Source organism: Buteo buteo, chromosome 8, assembly GCF_964188355.1.
Source record: "Buteo buteo chromosome 8, bButBut1.hap1.1, whole genome shotgun sequence".
Classification (NCBI taxonomy): domain Eukaryota; kingdom Metazoa; phylum Chordata; class Aves; order Accipitriformes; family Accipitridae; genus Buteo; species Buteo buteo.
In genome coordinates this window covers 47,165,686-47,184,106 of record NC_134178.1, presented here as the reverse complement: position 1 = coordinate 47,184,106, position 18,421 = coordinate 47,165,686, and the positions used below count along the sequence as shown (strand labels likewise).

Genomic DNA, 18,421 nt, shown 5'->3' with positions numbered 1-18,421 from the left:
TTTCCTGTCCACTCAACTCTGCCAGTTTCTCTCCTAGGGACAATTCATTTTGTGCTTTCCTCACTGCAGCCATAGAGCATAGATCAGTACAGGTCAAACAAACAAACAAAAAACCCCACAAAAAACCCAAGCAAAAAAAAAAAAAGGCTTTTGCTGTAATTATTTAAAGCAGGAACAAATAAAGGAATAATTTGTATCTCCCTCCCAGCAGCTATGTGTCTCTGTAGGCTTCCTCCTGTCGATTGCTTTTCTCCCTTCATGGCTTGCCTCCCCCTTGAGCCACGAGAGGTGTTATGGAGCCCCTGAGGTATTTTTGGGTGTTCCACCGTAAGCCCTTTACCTTGCAGGAGTAATACTGACTGCCCAAGAATCTGTTGGACTCAGATGGTATTACTGTAGCATACTCTTTTCCTCATGATGCAGTCTTAGCAGCTAAGGAGAGTTTAATCTGATGTCACGCTCTTTTTCATTTACCTAGATTCTTATTCAGAGAGTTCAAAACCAAAGGCACAGTTTTACAGTGGGGACAGTGATGAAGAAAATGATCCTGGAGCAACTCAAGGTAATGGAAGACAGGGATCCTACAAAGAAAGAGACCCCAAGTTGGGGTAACTTTTAAGTTCCAGAGCATTTTTGGTGATTAAACCTTTTTTCTTGCTGCACTTCATGTCTACTAGTGATGTTTTGCTGTGAACCAAAAATTTCTGTTTAACTCTTGTGGTAGGAGAATGTCATACAATCTCGTATACGAGTGCTAGTCTTCCCTTCTATATGAGAAGTTGAAAGTAAAAGTATTGCACTCTTCACAGGATCCAGTCACATGAATCCAACAATTTGACAACTGCTTCTCGCAGAAATCACAACTGTAACAGCTTGTAAGCTGTTGCTTCATTTCTGAGATAAATGGAGAGAATTAAGACAGAGGAAAAACCCGCTCCAAATAGGAACGTTGGCATACAATTGGAGTTGATTAGAGAATTTTAATCCGAGTGATCTGAAGAAAATGCAGTTTGCCATATATGTTTTTTTTTTTAATTTGAAAAAGCTGAGGGAGAGCAAGTGTTTGGAGAAGAACTGCATTTTCCTAGAGCTGATCAAAAAGCTCTCTTAGCTATAGCCTGGTCTCTGAGAGATCAACCGCCAAAGGCACAAGCAGTTCTGGACCTCAGCTGGCCATATCCCAGACTCTCTGCTGTGCTGTGTCTTTAATTTTATTTTCTATGGTTTTTCTTATATTAAGTTTTTTTATTATTTAAAATTAAGCTAAAAGCTTTTCTTTTCCTTACTTGCTTTGAAATGCTTGTCACGAAGATAATTATTCCAAATAAGATCTCTTTTTCTTCTTTAGATTGAATATTGAGTACTAGGTAAAAAGTGAAATAGGAGTGCTTTGATAGACTTTTAATTTTATATATATATTATTTGTAAGTCCACGTGTGTATGTATATACCATAAAACAGTGAAAACTAATATTCTCTGAGGGATGGATTCCAGTTAAGTACAGACCACAGAGCAAGCTGCCAAGTTCAACAAGGCCAAGGGCAAGGTCCTGCACCTGGCTCAGGGCAATCACCAGGATCTGTATAGACTGGGGGATGAATGGACTGAGAGCAGCCCTGTGGAGAAGGACTTGGGGATACTGGTGGGTGACAAACTGGACACGAGCTGGCGATGTGCACTCGCAGCCCAGAAAGCCAGTTGTATCCTGGGCGGCATAAAAAGCAGCGTGGCCAGCAGGTTGAGGGAGGTGGTTCTGCCCCTCTGCTCCATGCCGGTGAGAGCCCACCTGCAGTACTGCGTCCAGCTCTGGGGTCCCCAGTACGAGAAAGACGTGGACCTGTTGGAGCGGGTCCAGAGGAGGCCACAAAAATGATCAGAGGGCTGGAACACCTCTCCTATGAGGCAAGGCTGAGAGAGCTGGGGTTGTTCAGCCTGGAGAAGAGAAGCAGAACTGCAGATATTTTTCTCCAAAGGTTTGGCCTAAGTTTGTATCCACATGTCAATAGGCAAATGGCCAAGGGTGGCTACTTAGCTAGGCCATTTCAGAGAAATTTAACAGGTGTTTAAAGTAATGAAAAGACAAGGAAGCAGGTGAGACAAGGAAGCAGGTGCTACTCAGAGATAAATGAGGAGTAATTTGTCATTGTGCAATTATGAAATGCAATGGGGAATCTTACTCTGAAATAAACGCTGTCACTAACTACGTCCTTCTCCAGATCTTCTTCCCCCGCCTGTCCCTCTTCCACATTGATTTTCGCTTCCTACTTGTTACAGCAATGTATAACAATTATTGGAGCTATATCATTGTTGCCTGGAATACTTTAGAGTCCTCAGGAGGATTCCTGGTTTATTATTGTTCATTATCATCACGATAATGTCAGTATTACAGGCCCTTATAGCTGGAGCATCAGCTACTGCTTTCTCTAGTGGAAGATCTCTCCCCATTATAGTTAATATCTGTACTGTTCCAGAGGTCTCTCCACTGCCTGGAAATGCCCTGGAAGATGGTTATGATGATGCGACAGAAGCTCCTGGACCTAAGGATGCTTCTCTTTCTGGGCAGAATGAACAGGAAATCATTGAGATCCCTCAAGAACATGACAGAAACAAGGATGCACGGACAGGTGAGGCCAGATGAGAAGTGCTGTTAGTTTTCATCATCTATAGTTACTGTACTGAACTCAGGGAAAATTAAGGTGGAGGGTACCTCAAGGGATCACCTCAGTTTTTGCTAACCACTGTCAGGAAGGAACACTACCTACCTACACAGAGAGTGTTGGTTAGATGTTTGTTATGCTGTTCCTACAGCCATTCAATAGCAGTGTTTCCACAGCCTCTGCAAATAATCTTGTTCCCATGCTATGTTTTCCTTACAGCTATAAAATTCTTGCCTGTGGCCTAACCTAAGTCTTCACTGCTGCAAATTAAAATTGTTACTGATTATAATGACTGTGGGAATAGAGGAGTTGCATTCATTTTGTAGCAGCTTTTTAAGTACTTGAAGATTGTTAACATATCTCCCCACAGTTCTGTTTTGTATTTTGTTTCTCTAGACTGCTGCAACCTAAATTAGTCAATCTTCTACTTAGGTCTCGTTGACTAGATCTCTGCTCATTCTGTATGTCTCCACTCAGGCTATGTCAGTAGGTCCATATCTTTCAAAAAGTGTTTCAAACACAAAATTTTACAGTATTTCTGTACAGCGTGGTATTAAGACCTTACTAGTGTCAGGTAGAGCAGAAGGACCACTTCGTAGGTGTTAGAGGATATCCTTCTGTTTATGCATGCTAGTGTGATGTTTCCTTTTTTTGCAACAGCATGACTCTCCTGACAGTGTTCAGTGTCTGGCCTGATGCAACTTCAAATCCTGCTCTGTAAAATACTACATACCATTAGACACCAATCTTTCTAATTATGCAGTTGATTGTTTCTCCCTTCATTTGTAGTCCTTCAAGCGTCATTAGATTTCATTCTATCTTCATCAAAACTTTGCCAGGATCATTTGAATTATAGTATAGTATGGTACCATCTGGAGAACGTAATAACATGTGTCTTTCATCTTAGGACTTAACAAAAATACTTGGTTGTATTGAGGGCTGTCAAAGAATCTTACCTGGTACAGTGAGCTACATAAAGAATAGCATTTTTGACTGAATTTGTACCCAGTCTACAGAGGTTTGAGTTAGACCATATTTCTATAGTTTACTTGTGAGTTGAGTGACAATTTGCTCTACTCCCTTATAAAAGCACTTTTAGATAATGAAAAAGAAAAATCAGATTTATCTGGTGTGATTTATTTTTGATAAATCCATGTTACCTGTTATCTACCTGCTTTTTTTCTTCTGTGTCGTTACAAGTAGTTTATTTGTTCTCATGTCTTTCCGAAGTCAAACTTTCTGCAAGTCCTAATCTTGATTCTTCTCCCACACATACCGTCTTAAAAATAAGCATATGTTGTTCATGTTTTCCCAGTCCTTCAGAGCCTGTTCTCTGTGAGTTCTTAAAGACAGTGGATAGTGCCTGGAGGATGGATTCAGCTAGGTTTTTATCCTAGAACTAGATTTGGTCCATCTAAATCAAAAAGAATTAACAAAAAATTTAAGACAGACTTTTATTTCTCTGTGCACTTAATATAACTGTGGAACACCTTCTGATCAGCGGCTGAACTCCACCTTTTGGGGGAGTGATAAATACATTTGATAGACTGAAAACATGAAAAAATACTCAAAACATTTTAGGACTCAAAGTGATTAGAGAAACATAAGAGATTTTTTTTTTTAACAGCCCATGATTATATTCATTTTAACATTATGTAAGAAATTGTATACATTTCTGCCTTACGTGAACGAATTCTCAGTGTCTTTGTGAACCTCACTTGCTGTTGACTTCATACAAAGCTGCTCTGCTGTATTGACAAACTTTGCTGTTTGCAAAAACCATGTATAGTTAAGGTATATTCATCTCTCTCATCTGTTGTTTGTCTTCTAAAAATTAGGAGATACTAGGGGTTGCTAAATCTGGTAGTCTGATGGAGTTTCCATGACCCTAGGCCCAGCCAGTAGTGAGGCTGAGCACGCGTTGGCATGCACACACATGCACGCACATATAATACGTATATGCAGGTGCACAAGGCTGGCTTGTAGAGCCAACGCAGACAGAAAACACAGCACTCAAACACGAGCAGCACCGATGGCCTTTTCCTGCTCCCCTCCCTGGCTGACCAGGATGAAAGCCTATTGGTGGAAAATATGTATGTACACACACAGTATGGATCCCTCCAGCAGTTGGCCTTAGACACTTAGTCTATCCACCAGCTGCCCCTGGATCCTAGGTCTCTCAAGTTGCTGGCACCTGCATGTACTAACAGATCTACACACACCCACCCCTCCCACACCCACATGCGCACAAACACTACGTTTCCACCAGTAACTGGCCTTAGACACTCAAGTCTATCCAGTACTCACATGCAGACAGACAGGCACGCACATGTGCACACGCACGCGCACACACACGCATAGACCTTTTTATCCCCTTAGCATTGTATTTTCTCATGTTTCTTCCTCCCCAAACTACATCGGTCCCTCCTTCTCTGTGCTTTTGTTTCCTCCTCTAAGCAGCCCATAGTAAATTGTCTCTAATCCCAAGATGCTCTTCCCCTGTATCTCATAATAAGTCTCATACCTTTGTGGGCAACACCACCCCTCAGGCAGTAAGGTGGGTTACATCCTCTTAATGGGTTTCAAACACAGACAAGGGGCTGAGCACTCTCCTGTGATAGCCCTGGGAGGAGCCAGTTCAGGTCACATTTGTGGGATGGACAAGGACAGATCTACTAAATTTGCAACGTGTCAGGTAACACTCGAGGCAATAAAAACAGAGTTGGGTTATTTAGGGATTTTGAAGAATTGGCTTTATTAGAAGTGTTTAAAGTTGGATCAGTAACCTGTTTTCTGGGAACAGCAAGCTTGATCCTTGGATATGTGTACATGTAGCAGGAGGCAGGACGAGACAAGCATTTTTCAGGTCTTTCACAGCCATGCATATCTAAGGTTCTAATTTCTGGAGGTGGCAACTGACAGCCCATGCTGCCAGCTGCATAACCATGTAAAGGTAATATGTACAGAATATGCATTTCTCTCAGTGTTCTTCCCTTCATGTTTTCAGACTGGAGTCCTAATGTGTCAGGAAGCAGGACCTCTGAGGCTGCGAGACATTCATCCCCTGCTCTTGAAGATACGGGCTATGATGACATTGAAGAGCTAGGACAGTGATAGAGGCTGCTGAGCTGTACTGACCACTTTTGGAAATACACCTCTGTTCATAAAATGCTAATCGGGTACTAGTAGAACCAGAACAACCTACATTTAGGATTAGTTTACCTAAGTTTGTCTTATTTGCAGAGAAGTGATTACATACTTAGAAGATATACCAGCACGACTGTTAAGAAAATCTTTCTAACTTCCCGTATAATTTCTTGTTGCCAAGACTGCCTGGACACTTTTTGCGTTTTATTTCTGAATATTTTCATTGTAATTTTTTTTTTCTACTGAGATAATATATCATGACATTTTCTTATTAGAAACTGTTTAAAGATCTCCTCTCAAATTTATGCTTCTCTTCACAGATACACAGGACAGCTTTCTGGAGATTGTTAGGAATGGAGACTGAACTGCAAGAAAATCATCAAAGTTCTGTTTCATCTTTTGGATATTCTTACTTGTCACACAGAATGTGAGGACTAGAATTCATTTTCTAGGTAGTGCTTTGTGAGATGAGAAACTCAGCAAGAAGTTATTCTTGTCCTCACTTTAGATGCAGCTCTGCCATTTGAATTACGTACAAGAGAATCACACATTTGATTGGAGGGAAAAGCTTCTCTTTTCTTTCCTCCCTCCATAGCATGATGACTTATTGTCTCCCAAAGTCATACCAATTACATAGTAAGAGAAAGTTTAATTTCTTTCCATAAAGGGCAAGTGATGGTCATACCTATACATGTCTGTCATTTTTTTTAATCGTATCAAGGCAGATTGAAAAAGTCCTCATGTTGATGGAATAGAAGTTGAAGTATTGTTGTCTTGGCTCATAATGAAATTTCTTTCAGGTCTTGAAACAAAAAGCCTCCCTTGCATTCTGTCATCTCTCTTGGACTCCACTTATCCCTCAAAACCTGAGCCCTACCCTTCCAGTAGGCACTCCCTCTCCACCCAAGAAAGCTGCTAATTTATTCAAGAATGTGAAGGAAATTGTTTATAAACCTTATTCAGATCAACTAAGTATCTCAAAAGAAAAAGGTCTGAACCTTCAACATAGGTATGATTTTTTGGATCAGAGGTTAAATGTAGTGGAAACGCAGGCTGTTGAGAATTTGCCTAGAGCATGCCAGTGTAATGATGTGTCTAGAAGAAAAACCTGTGAGAGTCACCATAAACTAGATGAGACTTATTTGTACATAAAAACAACAGTTGTTCTAGCCATCACGATACATCAAGAAATGTGAGTTTGTCCCAGGCAGCTGAGAAGACACACAGACAAGCAAATCCTTTCCCAAACAATCTCACTATCCTCATTAGCCCAGCATCAGGACACCTTACAACCCTGTGCCAAGGACTGAGGCAGAAGAGATTGCACTGAGATGAACTGAATACTTCTTTGTATTCAGTGAGTATCCTGGCAAATCTACGCTTCCCTGGCTGTCTCCCTCTCTGCACTGAATGAAGCTTCCTGTGCAGTATCATGAGAGCACAGGTGTACTCTGTACTGCTATGATTCTGTGATGCATAGGATGTTTCTATCTGTGTAACTCTACCCTTTCCAAGCCAGACGGGAAGTAGTGAGGAGGAAATTCAAAAGGATAGACAAGTCTGGCAAAGACAAGACACTTTGTTAAAAGAAATCCTAAGGGAAAGGAACCACCTTAACATTTAGCTCCAAGCAAGAGTCATTTACTTCTTCTCTGGTTAAACCTAGGATCACAGGAGGACATAAAGCCATCGCAGCAGCCAAGTCTTTGAGAAAGGAATTCTTACTGATTGCTTCTCCTGCAGCATCAGCAAGACCTGACAGGCATGCTACAGGCATGCTGTGAGACACAGAAGGAGAGAAACACATACATCTGTGTAATTTAACTGCATCACACCATCTGCTTTTGCTGGCTCACTAATAGACAAACTAGAGTGGAAATAGAGAGCGTTTGCCAGGAATAGGAAAAGGCAGCAGAAACTGACAGGGGCAACCAATTCTGCACCAGAAATAGGTGTAGCAGATGACTTTTCCCTGTCAGAATTCCCTATACAGAACAGGACATCCCCTCCCTGGGTGCACTGGGCTGGGCTCCAGCGACCGGGAAGGAGGAATCCCCTGGGCATCAGAGATGGCAACAACTGATGTCATTGGCATGATCCAGTTGAGCTGAGTACTCCCCAGGTGACGGTATATAAGGGCATATAATCCTCAATGTGGCAAGTGGACTGATCTTGGAAATATGCCCACAGTGTTAAAATTTGTAACCAAAAGCCTATAGCATTATGGATGCACCTGAATGGGACCTGCCCAAGGAAATTTTTAGGATAATTGGAGTAATCGGTTTGAAAGCGTATTAACACAAGAATAAGAGATGTAAAGTGGCTTAACTATGTGTCCTGGTTTCAGCTTGGATAGAGTTAATTTTCTTTCTAGTAGCTGGTACAGTGTTATATTTTGGGTTTAATACCAGAAGAATGTTGATAACACACTGATGTTTTCAGTTGTTGCTAAGTAGTGTTTATACCAAGTCAAGGATTTTTCAGCTTCTCATGCCCAGCCAGCAAGAAGACTGGAGGGGCACAAGAAGTTGGGAGGGGACACAGCCAGGGCAGCTGACCCAAACTGGCCAAAGGGGTATTCCATACCATGGGACATCATGCCCAATATATAAACTGGGGGGAGTTGGCCTGGGGGGGATCGCTGCTCAGGAACCGACTGGGCATCTGTCAGCGAGTGGTGAGCAACTGCATTGTGCATCACTTGTTTTGTATCTTCCAATCCTTTTATTATTATAATTTTCTTCCTTTCTGTCCTATTAAACTGTTCTTATCTCAACCCATGAGTTTTACCTTTTTCCTTCCGATTCTCTCCCCCATCCCACAGTGTCGTGGTTTAACCGCAGCCAGCAACTAAGCACCAGGCAGCTGCTCACTCACCGCCCCCCCCGCTGCAGTGTCTGACTCCAAGGCCCATCCAGACTCTCCAGATTATAAAGGCTGAATGTCAGAACTGTGTTGTCAAGCTTATTAAGGGCCAGATTCCTGCAACAACTGTAAATTAAAAGGATATTTGTACTTCAGATTACTACATATAAAATCCTATGAGATTTCAAAATTCCTTTAATTTTCCCTACTATCTTTCTCTCTCTTTATATAAATACACATAATATGTAATATAAAGAGTAATTCTGAGCCAGTTTGGCTTCTCCAAGGGAAAACTGAACCTCTTGATTGTTTATAGTATCAGTGAATGACGAATTGAATAGAAAATTCAAGTGGATAAAACTCCTAGAAGGACTCAGAATCATTTAGAAAGTATGTATTGATTACAGCTGTTAATAATGTTGGCCCATCCTTACAATGTCATTTCAGAACTACATGTGAAACAGCACATTTCCTTTCCAAGGCTAGATATATAATGATCAATCAATATAGTTTCATAGGTGAAAATATTAAAGACAAACAGTTCTACTATAATGAACATCTATTTTTCTAACACATAGAAGTTTGTAAGCAACCATAGTTCTATGCTCGAAACTTATAATCTCAACATTTAAAATCTGTTGTCTGAAGTTAGACACATTCATATTTTAACTTCTAAAGAGGAACAGGCCCATTTTCAGAGCTCCTGAGTGCTTGGAAACCTGTAAAACCCAGTGGGAGATGCCTATCCAAGAGCTGAATTTAGCCCAGCGTACTCAATATGGTTCACTGATGTAAGGGAGGAAGCAAAGACCAAGGAGCTGAGTCTGTAGATGTACCTCGGTTACTTCAAAGAGCAAATACTGAACGGTGGAAGAAGCATACTGCACTTCCTGATCAGGCAGCATGAAAGATGAAATTCACTTCTCTAAGGCCAAACTGCGATCATCTCTGCACACGAGGAGTCACCCGAGGAAAGAGGTGACGGAATTCGCACGGGCTGCACGCTTCTGGAAGAGCCGACTTCGTGCTGTTGCCCGTGTACACAAGCCGTGCTTAAAATAATGAAACGAACTTACCGCGGACATCAAAAAGGAGACGGGAAGTCGCAAGGTAAGTGTTTTGCCGCCGTGTGCTATATGCTGCAGTGGGATATTGGAATATACTTGAGAAGACTTTTAAATATCATGAAAGGAGACAGAAAGAGACTTGACTTACAGATTATCTGACTGACGTGTGCAATGCAATACCAAAAAAAAAAGGGTAATACAAGAAAAGGAAAACCAGTGATCATCTCTTTGTTTTAGATTGCCGCGTAAGAAAATCCTTAAAAATGTCAGTGCACTTAGAAAGAATGGTTCATAACCGCATGATTTTTCCGGCTAGCAAGAACTTCAATTTGCCACCCCAACCGGTCAGTTTCCGGCGGGGATTTTTTTGCCCCTTGCCGCCCCCCCCTCCGCCGGCCGCGGCAGGGAAGCCGCGCTGCCGGGAGAACATGCCGGCCCGCTCGGCCGAGTCAGCTGCCGGCTGCCCTCCTCGGGAGCCTCCTCTCCTCCCGCCGCCCCATGGAGAAGGGCTCGGGCTCCCCCCACCCCTCCTCTTCCTCCCGAGCCGGCCTTCCGCGGGGAGACGGCGGCAAAGGGCACCTCACAGCCGGGAGCGGGAGCGGGGCCGGGGCGGGAAGGAGCTAACGAGGAGGAAGGGGACGGCGGCCCGAGGGAGGGAGGAAGGAAGGAAGGAGGGAGGGAGGGAGAGAAGGGCTCTCCGCCTCCGCCGCCCCTCGCCCGCCCCGGGGGAGGCGCCGCTGCCGCCGGGTCGCGCTGGGCAGCGGGAGCGGGTCGGGACGGCGATGGCGCGGACGCTCGTGGAGCTCTTTTACGATGTGGTGTCCCCCTACTCCTGGCTGGGATTTGAGGTGAGGGGGGCGCGGAGAGCGAGGGAGGGGAGGCCGTTCCCGGGGCGGCCCGCCCTTCTCCGGCGGCGGGCTGAGGGGCCCGGGCGGCCGCTGGCTCCCGCCGCGGGCTGCCCTTCGGGAGGTGGCTGAAGGGCGGCTCGTCCGCAGGGCCCGCCCCGCCCTTCCTCGGGGTTTTATTTTTATCTGGCCTGTGAGGGGTGCTTCGGTTTCTGCCTCGCGTGTGGAAGAGCAGGGACGCTGGGGAAGCGTGTCTGGGCCAAAGGGCAGCGCGGCCCGGCGTGTTTGGGAGTTATTGCGGAACGTTTTGCTTTTAACTGGTTTTGCTGTTTACCGAGTGCAAGGGCCCACTCAGGAGCTTGATCTTTTCCTTATTTACCCCTGCTTAAGACTCGTGTAGTCATAATACGAATGCAGTCCTTTCAGTTTTTCCGAGGTCAGAGTTCTCTGGCAGCCTCCAGAAAAGGCTTTTACGACTACCACTGAGGTAGCAGGAAAGGATTTATCTGCAGCGTTCATTTAACGCTTCCATTTATCTCCTAGCTGCACGCAGCTCTCTAGACATCTCTGACTGCTAATCCATCACTGCTTTTTTATGTTGCAGGTGCTCTGCCGGTATCGGCAGATCTGGAATATTGATCTGCGCTTTCGTCCAGCTTTCCTTGGGGGCATAATGCAAGCAACTGGTAGGCAATATGGGGAGATTGCCTCTGGAGGGAAGTACCTTCTTCACCAGTAGGACACTAGTGGGCAAGCTCTTAGTGAGTGTAGAGCCCACAGAGCCAGCTTTAAACTAGGTTTTGGCACCAGTAACAAATTAACTGTAGGATTGTGGAGGTCGATAGTGACTGAGAAATCAGCCACAAGGAATTTCATAAGGTTGCGATTACATGGCCACTGTTTGTGGCACATACAGTCTATGCCAAAGTTCATCAGTTTGAAAATACGATAATAATCATTTGACACAGAACGTTTTCTTAAAAGTTTTCTGTTGAGTTCAAACCAGAATTAATTTCTGGAACACTTGCCGTTTGTAATATGCATGAAGGATCCAAGTATGCCATAAAATATTAATTCTGGCCTTATGAGAACAAATTAATCACTGAGACTTAGAAGTCATAACTCCTGAAATTAACAAGTCTCTACATTTGTCTACCCATGCGTTAGTAGTTGTTTAGCTTAAAAGTCATCTGTCTGAATCAGTATAAATCCCTGCTAGAGCATTTGTACCTTGGTTTAAAACTGATTCGGCTAACTTAAAGGCTTGACATGTGCAAAACCAAAATAAATCATGTTTAAATCCTAGCGTTATCTTTGGAAAAGCTGTGTATGTTTCAGTAAGCCAATATGAAATTTTACTCTTCCTTAGGCACATGTATGCATGAGGTCTAATTTGTCCAGTTCTGTTTTTTCTGGAGTTACTGTAATACAGCTGAAAATCTCAACAGAACTTTTTCCTGGAAGGTAACAAGCCCCCAGCAATGTTGCCAAAGCGTGCAGAATACATGGTGAAGGATGTAAAACGGATGGCAAAATACTACCAAGTGCCTGTACAAATTTCAGAAAATGACTTCCAACATATTATTGGTACAAGTAAGTAAGAGACTTGGCTTAGCTGGTATCTTTCAACTCTAGCACTTCTGGTTCAAGTTCTCCCTAACAGTAAAGGTGAAGATGCATTCCCTGTCCACAGCCTCTTCCTGTATTTGTGAGCAATATGAAGTCTGTGCATTTTTAACCATACAAGGAATTTCTGGACAAATATGGTTGTGAATGATATTAGCATGGAAGATACTGTGAATCAACATAAGCTTTACTGTTTGGGGACTGTTACAGAGAAGATCATACTGTTCTTAGGTAGCACTTGTGCAGACCATATATGTTCCTGATCCTGTGCCTTGTTTCAGTATGTTTCCCTGTCTCCCCACTAATTCCAGGCAGTCTTGGGGCCATGCGCTTTATCACAGCCATTGATATGACACAACCACAATACTTGGAACCCTTATCTAGGGAGTTCTGGATACGTTTTTGGTCACAGGTCAGTATTTTATGAAGCCAGCTTCTTGATTCTTTCTCTGTCACCCTTCCTGGCCCACTTTGTTCAAATGTGGAATTCAAGCAAGAGAAAGGAAATATCTTTTAATGAAAAGTCATAGCAGGAAACTTAAGGTCATAGTGGTTCAGGAGCCATTACAAGAAAAGAGCTAGCTTATAGTCAGCTTAATTTGCTGCCTTTTAGGTGTGTATGGTGAGTCCTATCGGCTGAGTGGATCAGTAGTTCATATCAGAAAGCACTTAATACATTCCTAGATTTGGTGACTTAAAACTTTTTCTGAGGAAATTTCTCCAGCAACTAGTATTGGTTTTATTTCTATTTTCTTAGAAAACTTGCTTTCAAGTCCAGAGCTGAGCTTTTGTTCTTAAGTACTGACTTAACTTACTTTATTCTCTTACCAGCATGAAGATATCAGTCAGCCGGAGAATATGTTGGCTGTAAGTGTCTCCTTTTTGTTGGCGCTTCTGCATTTCTGATACAGATTCTTATTGATGGCTTGAGCCAGTAACAGACATAAAGACAGCTTAGTCAAATGATCACTTGGAGTTTTGAAAAATTTCAGCTAGAAAAAAGCGGATTTAATTTTCCTAGCAGCTCTGTTTGGAATGGTTTTTTTTTTTTTTTGGTCATGCTCTGAATGACACTCAACCAGAATCTCCTTTTCTGTTAAATCATGTGATGAGGTACCCAGGATGGACAATGAATTACCTGTTAATGCTGTTTTATTAGCAGTAGTGAAAGTATGACCAGTGTCTCCAGAATGCATTGAGGTTTTGCTACTGTATAAAATCTTCAGGTGAAGTGCAACACTTTGGGGAAGCTGACTTTCCTTGAAGTGATGGAGCCAGGCTTTACCATGAAGTTCAGTGCTGTATTGCCCTTTTACATGCTTAGAAATTGTACTTTTTGGATGTATTTTCTTTTGCTGTTTAGATTTTATTACAGTAAAAGCTGTAATGGCATGTAACTTAGTATACCATGAGATCCTCTTTAAGGGTTCTCATTTCTCCATTATTTTATTTTTTAAGTTCTTGGGATATGAAGAAAAGAGAGGAATTGTCCATGACTAGTTTCTCCTATCCAACATCCCTATTTGAAACCTGAAACTTGTAGTCTTGCTGTTTCCCCAGTCTAGTCCTTGCACTTCAGCTTCATCTTAGTGTACATTTTTTACCAGAATTTCAGCAAAGGTTTGCTTTTTGCCTTTTCAAGAGGCAAGATTTGAAGGATATAATTAAACTGTTGTGCGTTAACCCTGGTAGGCAGCTAAGCACCGCACAGGTGCTTGCTCACTTCCCCCTACTGCCCAGTGGGACAGGAGAAGAGGACAAGAAGAATAAAAGAAAGAAAACTTGTGGGTTGAGATAAAATTGCTTAATAAGCAAAAGAGAAGTGGAAGAAGAGAGAAAGAAAACAAAGCAAGTGATGCAAAGACAATCACTCACCACCTCCCACGGATAGACTGATGCCTAGCCAGTTCCCAAGCAAAAGGTTGCTAACCTCCCTGAACCCCCTCCTCACTTCTTAAGGCTGAGCATGAGGTTATACGTCATGGAGTATCTCTTTGGTTAGTTCGGTTCCTCTGCCTTGTTGTGTCCTCTCCCAACGTCTTGTGCACCTCCAGTCTGTTCACTGGTGGGGAGGGGAGAGTGAGAAACAGAAGGCCTTGGCACTGAGCAAACACCATTCAACAATAGCTAAAACATTAGTGTGTTATCAGCATTGTTTTGGTCAGAGATCTAAAACACAGAACCATAGGAGCTGCTGTGAATAAATTTAACTCCATCCCAGCCAGGCCCAGTACATAAATACATACAGAAAGTCCTCACATTGTCTCTGAATCTGTCATTATTTAAGTAAAGATAAAGCAAGGACATGCAGAACTTCAGAGAAACAAACTTCATACTCAGAAAGATCTCTGTAATTTAGTCGCTGGCGGGCTGTGAGTTTCCCCTGATATTCAGCAAGGCAGAGAGGTAGGCATCTCCTTGTTTGCTTGTGTCTGTCTTCATTCACCCCTGCAGCAAGTACTAGACTTCAGTCTCTTCTGGAAATATGCCACCCAAAGGTGAGTGAGGGGTCCCAACCCTTTCGTCTGAGTCTTTATAGGTGAATATTTTACACATCAATTAGAAAAATGGAATGTTGTTTACTTGATACAGTACCTTAATATTTTTTTACTTCTTTCTTTAGTCAGCAGTAACTTCACATAAATTACTATAGAAGCAATGTATAGTCTGAATCCTGTTCCAGTCCACTTAAATACCCCTTCTGCCCTAAAATGGTGAGGACCAGATACTGTGTCTGTGTAAATATTGCAGTCTAAACACTGGCTACAAAGCATACACAGCGTTTTGTTCTACTCCAGTGCTACACTTCTTTATATCCTGTTCAAGCAGTCAAAAAGAGCGCCTAATCTCCCTGATGTGGAAGTAGGAGAAGGTACAAAAAAAATGGATGCTAAATGAAAAAGTGATTGAGAGAAAGAAAGAAAAAATCATTAACACCTGCATGTGCAGGACTAGTGGTCTGTGTGCAATACTGTAAGAGTTTTTTAATTTTTTTTTTTTTTAAGAAAAAAGGGCATGTCATTCAGGTAGATGGCATGGAAGTTAACATCTTTTGTGAAATACTGTATTAAAATAGGTACTTGTAACATCGATGTTACCTGATAAACATTGGACCTTTACCTTTGGCCACTTTATCTCATTCCTGTGTGGCAGAGGCACAGAGGAGGCTAAAAAGATACAGCAATAACACTAGCAACTGTGTGACCTCTGAGTTACAGTCTCTGTCATGCAGTATCACATATAGATCCTGTGTGGCCACATTTATCATGCAAACTGGTTTTTGTCTTCGTAGGCTTGTACAGTAAGATTTTCTTTTTCAGAACAACAATTATTTTTTTTTGTAAGTTATCAGATAAGTCATTGGATCAGAGGTTAAACTTAGTATTTATCTTTTTTTTTTTTTTCCATTTCTTTTTTTTTTTTCTCTTTAGGAACTCCTGGAAAAAAGTGTAGATGTAGGGCTTGGAAGTTTATCCCTTCTACTTTCTATCTGAGAGTTGATAAATGGTGAATGGGTCGGGAATGCAGCAAGACAGTTGTGCAAGAAGTGCTTCAAGGGTATTTTGTAATTTTTTTGATAATAGACCTTAGGTGATAATACTGAAGGTTAAATTAATTAGACTACAGTAGGAATTAGAATATTTAGTATTAGAGTACTCTTAATTATATCATCTTTTCTTAGGTTGCTGGACAGGCTGGGCTATCATCAGAGCTCTCCCAGAAGCTACTTAAAATGATTTCATCCCCTGAAGTGAAGAACCGACTGAAAGAGACAACAGAGGAAGCAATAAAATATGGGGTGAGATGCTTCTAATGCCGTTTGGCATCACAGCTATGCGTTCCTTCCCTGTTAAGAATACTGGGAAGAAAGGAACAATGAAGGTGATGATTAGAAAGATGTATAGACCATCTCTCTTAGGTAGTCTTTGCTTTTTGAACACGTGAAAGCTAACTCACTGTTGATCGTAGTTTATCTCATTGTCGTCTGGGAAACCAAGGTTGACCCATTCAGCTCATTCCAGCTGGACAGCAAGGGTGGGGAGCTACAGGACCAGTACTAAGAGATACCATTTATTGCTACCTGACATAAAACTGTGTATTTATGGAGTTGCTTTTTTTGCCCCTTCAAGTGGGGCACACAGGCTCTGGAGACTCCCCTACTTTCTGATGGCTCCATTAGACTCATCTTTAAGAATGAAGAAGGTGAAAAGAAGGGGAGGAAAAAAAGTCCAAGTTACTGCTTTTTATTCCTGAAGATTGATCATGCGTCTGCAAAAATTTCTCATTGTAACTTTCTCTGTTTCATCTCCATGGTGTCAATAGGCATTTGGGATGCCTGCTGTTGTGGCACATCTTAATGGAAAACCTCATCTCTTTTTTGGCTCTGATCGTTTAGAGCTCCTAGGAAGCGTTATAGGTGAGTGTACCTAATAACATCACTTTTGGGTTCATGCTTTCACCCTCTTGTAATGAAATATGTAATACAGCTAAATAAAACACTCCTAAAGTCTTGCAAATATTAATGTTGGCTGTCCTTCTCATGGATGAACTGCTGACCGGAATGTGTCTCAGTACAGTTAAGAGTGACCACGGGTGTAGTCCTTTCCCAAACAAGAGGTAACTTGAGTTCATCCTCTCTTGGTATGTTTCAAAGCTTTGTGCTCCACATGCCATTCTCAAATTACTACTGAAACTCTGTAGTTTTCAAAATGTTCATATTTAACCTTTTGGTACTGGGCATTAGGTCTTGGCTAAGATTAAGACTATGGCTGATACTGCTTTTTTTTTTTGTAGTTTTAACATTTTCATTTTATATCTTTTCTTAATGTACTTTTTATTATCACAGCTCCCCAATCCATAACTTGAAATTGCCTAACTACACAACTTTTTAACAGATATTCATATATTGACCATCCTTCTTTTCATTTTTCCATTAATAGAATATGAACTTTAAATTTTTGAAGGTAATTGGAATAGGTTGTGATAACTAATAGAACTCAGTCACCTGCTTTTACATGAGTTAGAGGGCATTTGACTATTGATCTCAAGATTTGGCTCTTGAGAGAGTTTGTCACTAGAAAGAATGATGTACAGAATTAGCTCTGATGCTTTTGTTGAAAAATTTCAGCAGAAAATCTTAATGTAAATTAAAATTAGTCATAGGCTTAAACAGAAGGGATTTTTTTTTTGAGGTTTATTTTCTTTTCTGGATGGGTTTCTGATTCTATAACAACATTCTTGATGAAAGTGAGAGTGAGGAAGATGAATGCCCAACACCCACTACAATAGTCACTAATCCTAACTGGAATGTTACGGCCTGATTTCTAGTCTCAAGTCCAAGGACTTCAACAGGTTTTCCTTTTGTTTCTCTGACTCCCCAGCCTTCCAACCTTTTTTTCTTCCTTAGCCCCAGCCCCTCAAAAAAGGAGTCCTAAAAAGAATTGCCTTCACCCTCATGTGGAGTGTCCCAGACCTGCAGAATCTCTCATCTGTGACAGAGGAAAATAATTCTTCTGTACAGCTTCAGTTGTGACTAGACAGTGAAGGATTTATGGAGCTGGCTGAAGCATGCCAAACAAGATAGAAATCTGTATTCCATCATCAGTAGTTGCCCTTCAAAAGAGGTGTAGGAACAGTCATCCTACTGCAGAAATGTGACTGGCCAATCACTTCTGTGTATTAAATTTTAACTTTCTCTTTTGTGCTGGTTTGTCTTACAGGTGAAAAATGGCTGGGACCCGTTCCATCAGTTCCAAGCCCCAAGATGTGAAAAGTCCTGGGGAAATGCATGGGAATGAAAATATATATGTACATGGTTAATCTTCACTGATCATCTGAATGTACCCAATTTTATGGAGAGATAGCTTTCTTATCCTTAACAGCTAACTTTACAGCTCAGTCTCATCTCTAATTACGAAGAAGTTCAAGGTTTGCCAGTATTACCAGCCTGGTGAGGTCTTTACTAACACAAATGTGCTTTTTTTCTTTTAACAGATTAACATGAAAGATTAAACATAAAATACTTAACTTCTTGCAGATTAAACACTCTTCTTTCCTGATTAGTTCTCTTTCTCTTACACTAAAAGCACGAGGATTAAATTGTTGGTGTGGAACTGAGATCTCTGGATTTCTCCCTAAAAGTGTAAGGATTAAATTGCTATGGGACTGCAGTCTCTGGATTTCTCGTATCTTCCTGCTTGTCCTTTAGAAACAC

At 41.8% G+C, this 18,421-nt stretch overlaps 2 protein-coding genes across 2 annotated transcripts in view; both read left to right on the top strand.

Annotated features, from left to right (window-relative positions):
- Nucleotides 1-7,204, top strand: part of LOC142034084 (antigen WC1.1-like) — a 28,738-nt gene extending 21,534 nt beyond the window's left edge. The window contains exons 14-16 of the mRNA XM_075034795.1: nt 479-562; nt 2,472-2,624; nt 5,665-7,204. Of these exons, the coding sequence (XP_074890896.1) occupies nt 479-562; nt 2,472-2,624; nt 5,665-5,771 (344 nt within the window). The 3' untranslated portion in view covers nt 5,772-7,204. The remainder of the gene's footprint in view (nt 1-478; nt 563-2,471; nt 2,625-5,664) is intronic.
- A 3,223-nt stretch (nt 7,205-10,427) lies between these two features.
- On the top strand, nt 10,428-18,377 carry GSTK1 (glutathione S-transferase kappa 1). Its single transcript, XM_075034645.1, has 8 exons — nt 10,428-10,584; nt 11,186-11,267; nt 12,046-12,174; nt 12,519-12,619; nt 13,039-13,074; nt 15,890-16,006; nt 16,531-16,624; nt 17,928-18,377. The coding sequence occupies exons 1-8, from the start codon at nt 10,519-10,521 to the stop codon at nt 17,975-17,977; spliced, it is 675 nt and encodes a 224-aa protein (XP_074890746.1). The 5' UTR covers nt 10,428-10,518; the 3' UTR covers nt 17,978-18,377.
- The last annotated feature ends 44 nt before the right edge of the window (nt 18,378-18,421 follow it).

Excerpts from the sequence above, each read along its gene's own strand:
- GSTK1 (XM_075034645.1), top strand. The coding sequence starts at position 10,519 with ATGGCGCGGACGCTCGTGGAGCTCTTTTACGATGTGGTGTCCCCCTAC. Across the intron at positions 10,585-11,185 it reads ACTCCTGGCTGGGATTTGAG|GTGCTCTGCCGGTATCGGCA; the intron begins GTGAGGGGGGCG and ends TTTATGTTGCAG. Across the intron at positions 12,620-13,038 it reads GGATACGTTTTTGGTCACAG|CATGAAGATATCAGTCAGCC; the intron begins GTCAGTATTTTA and ends TTCTCTTACCAG.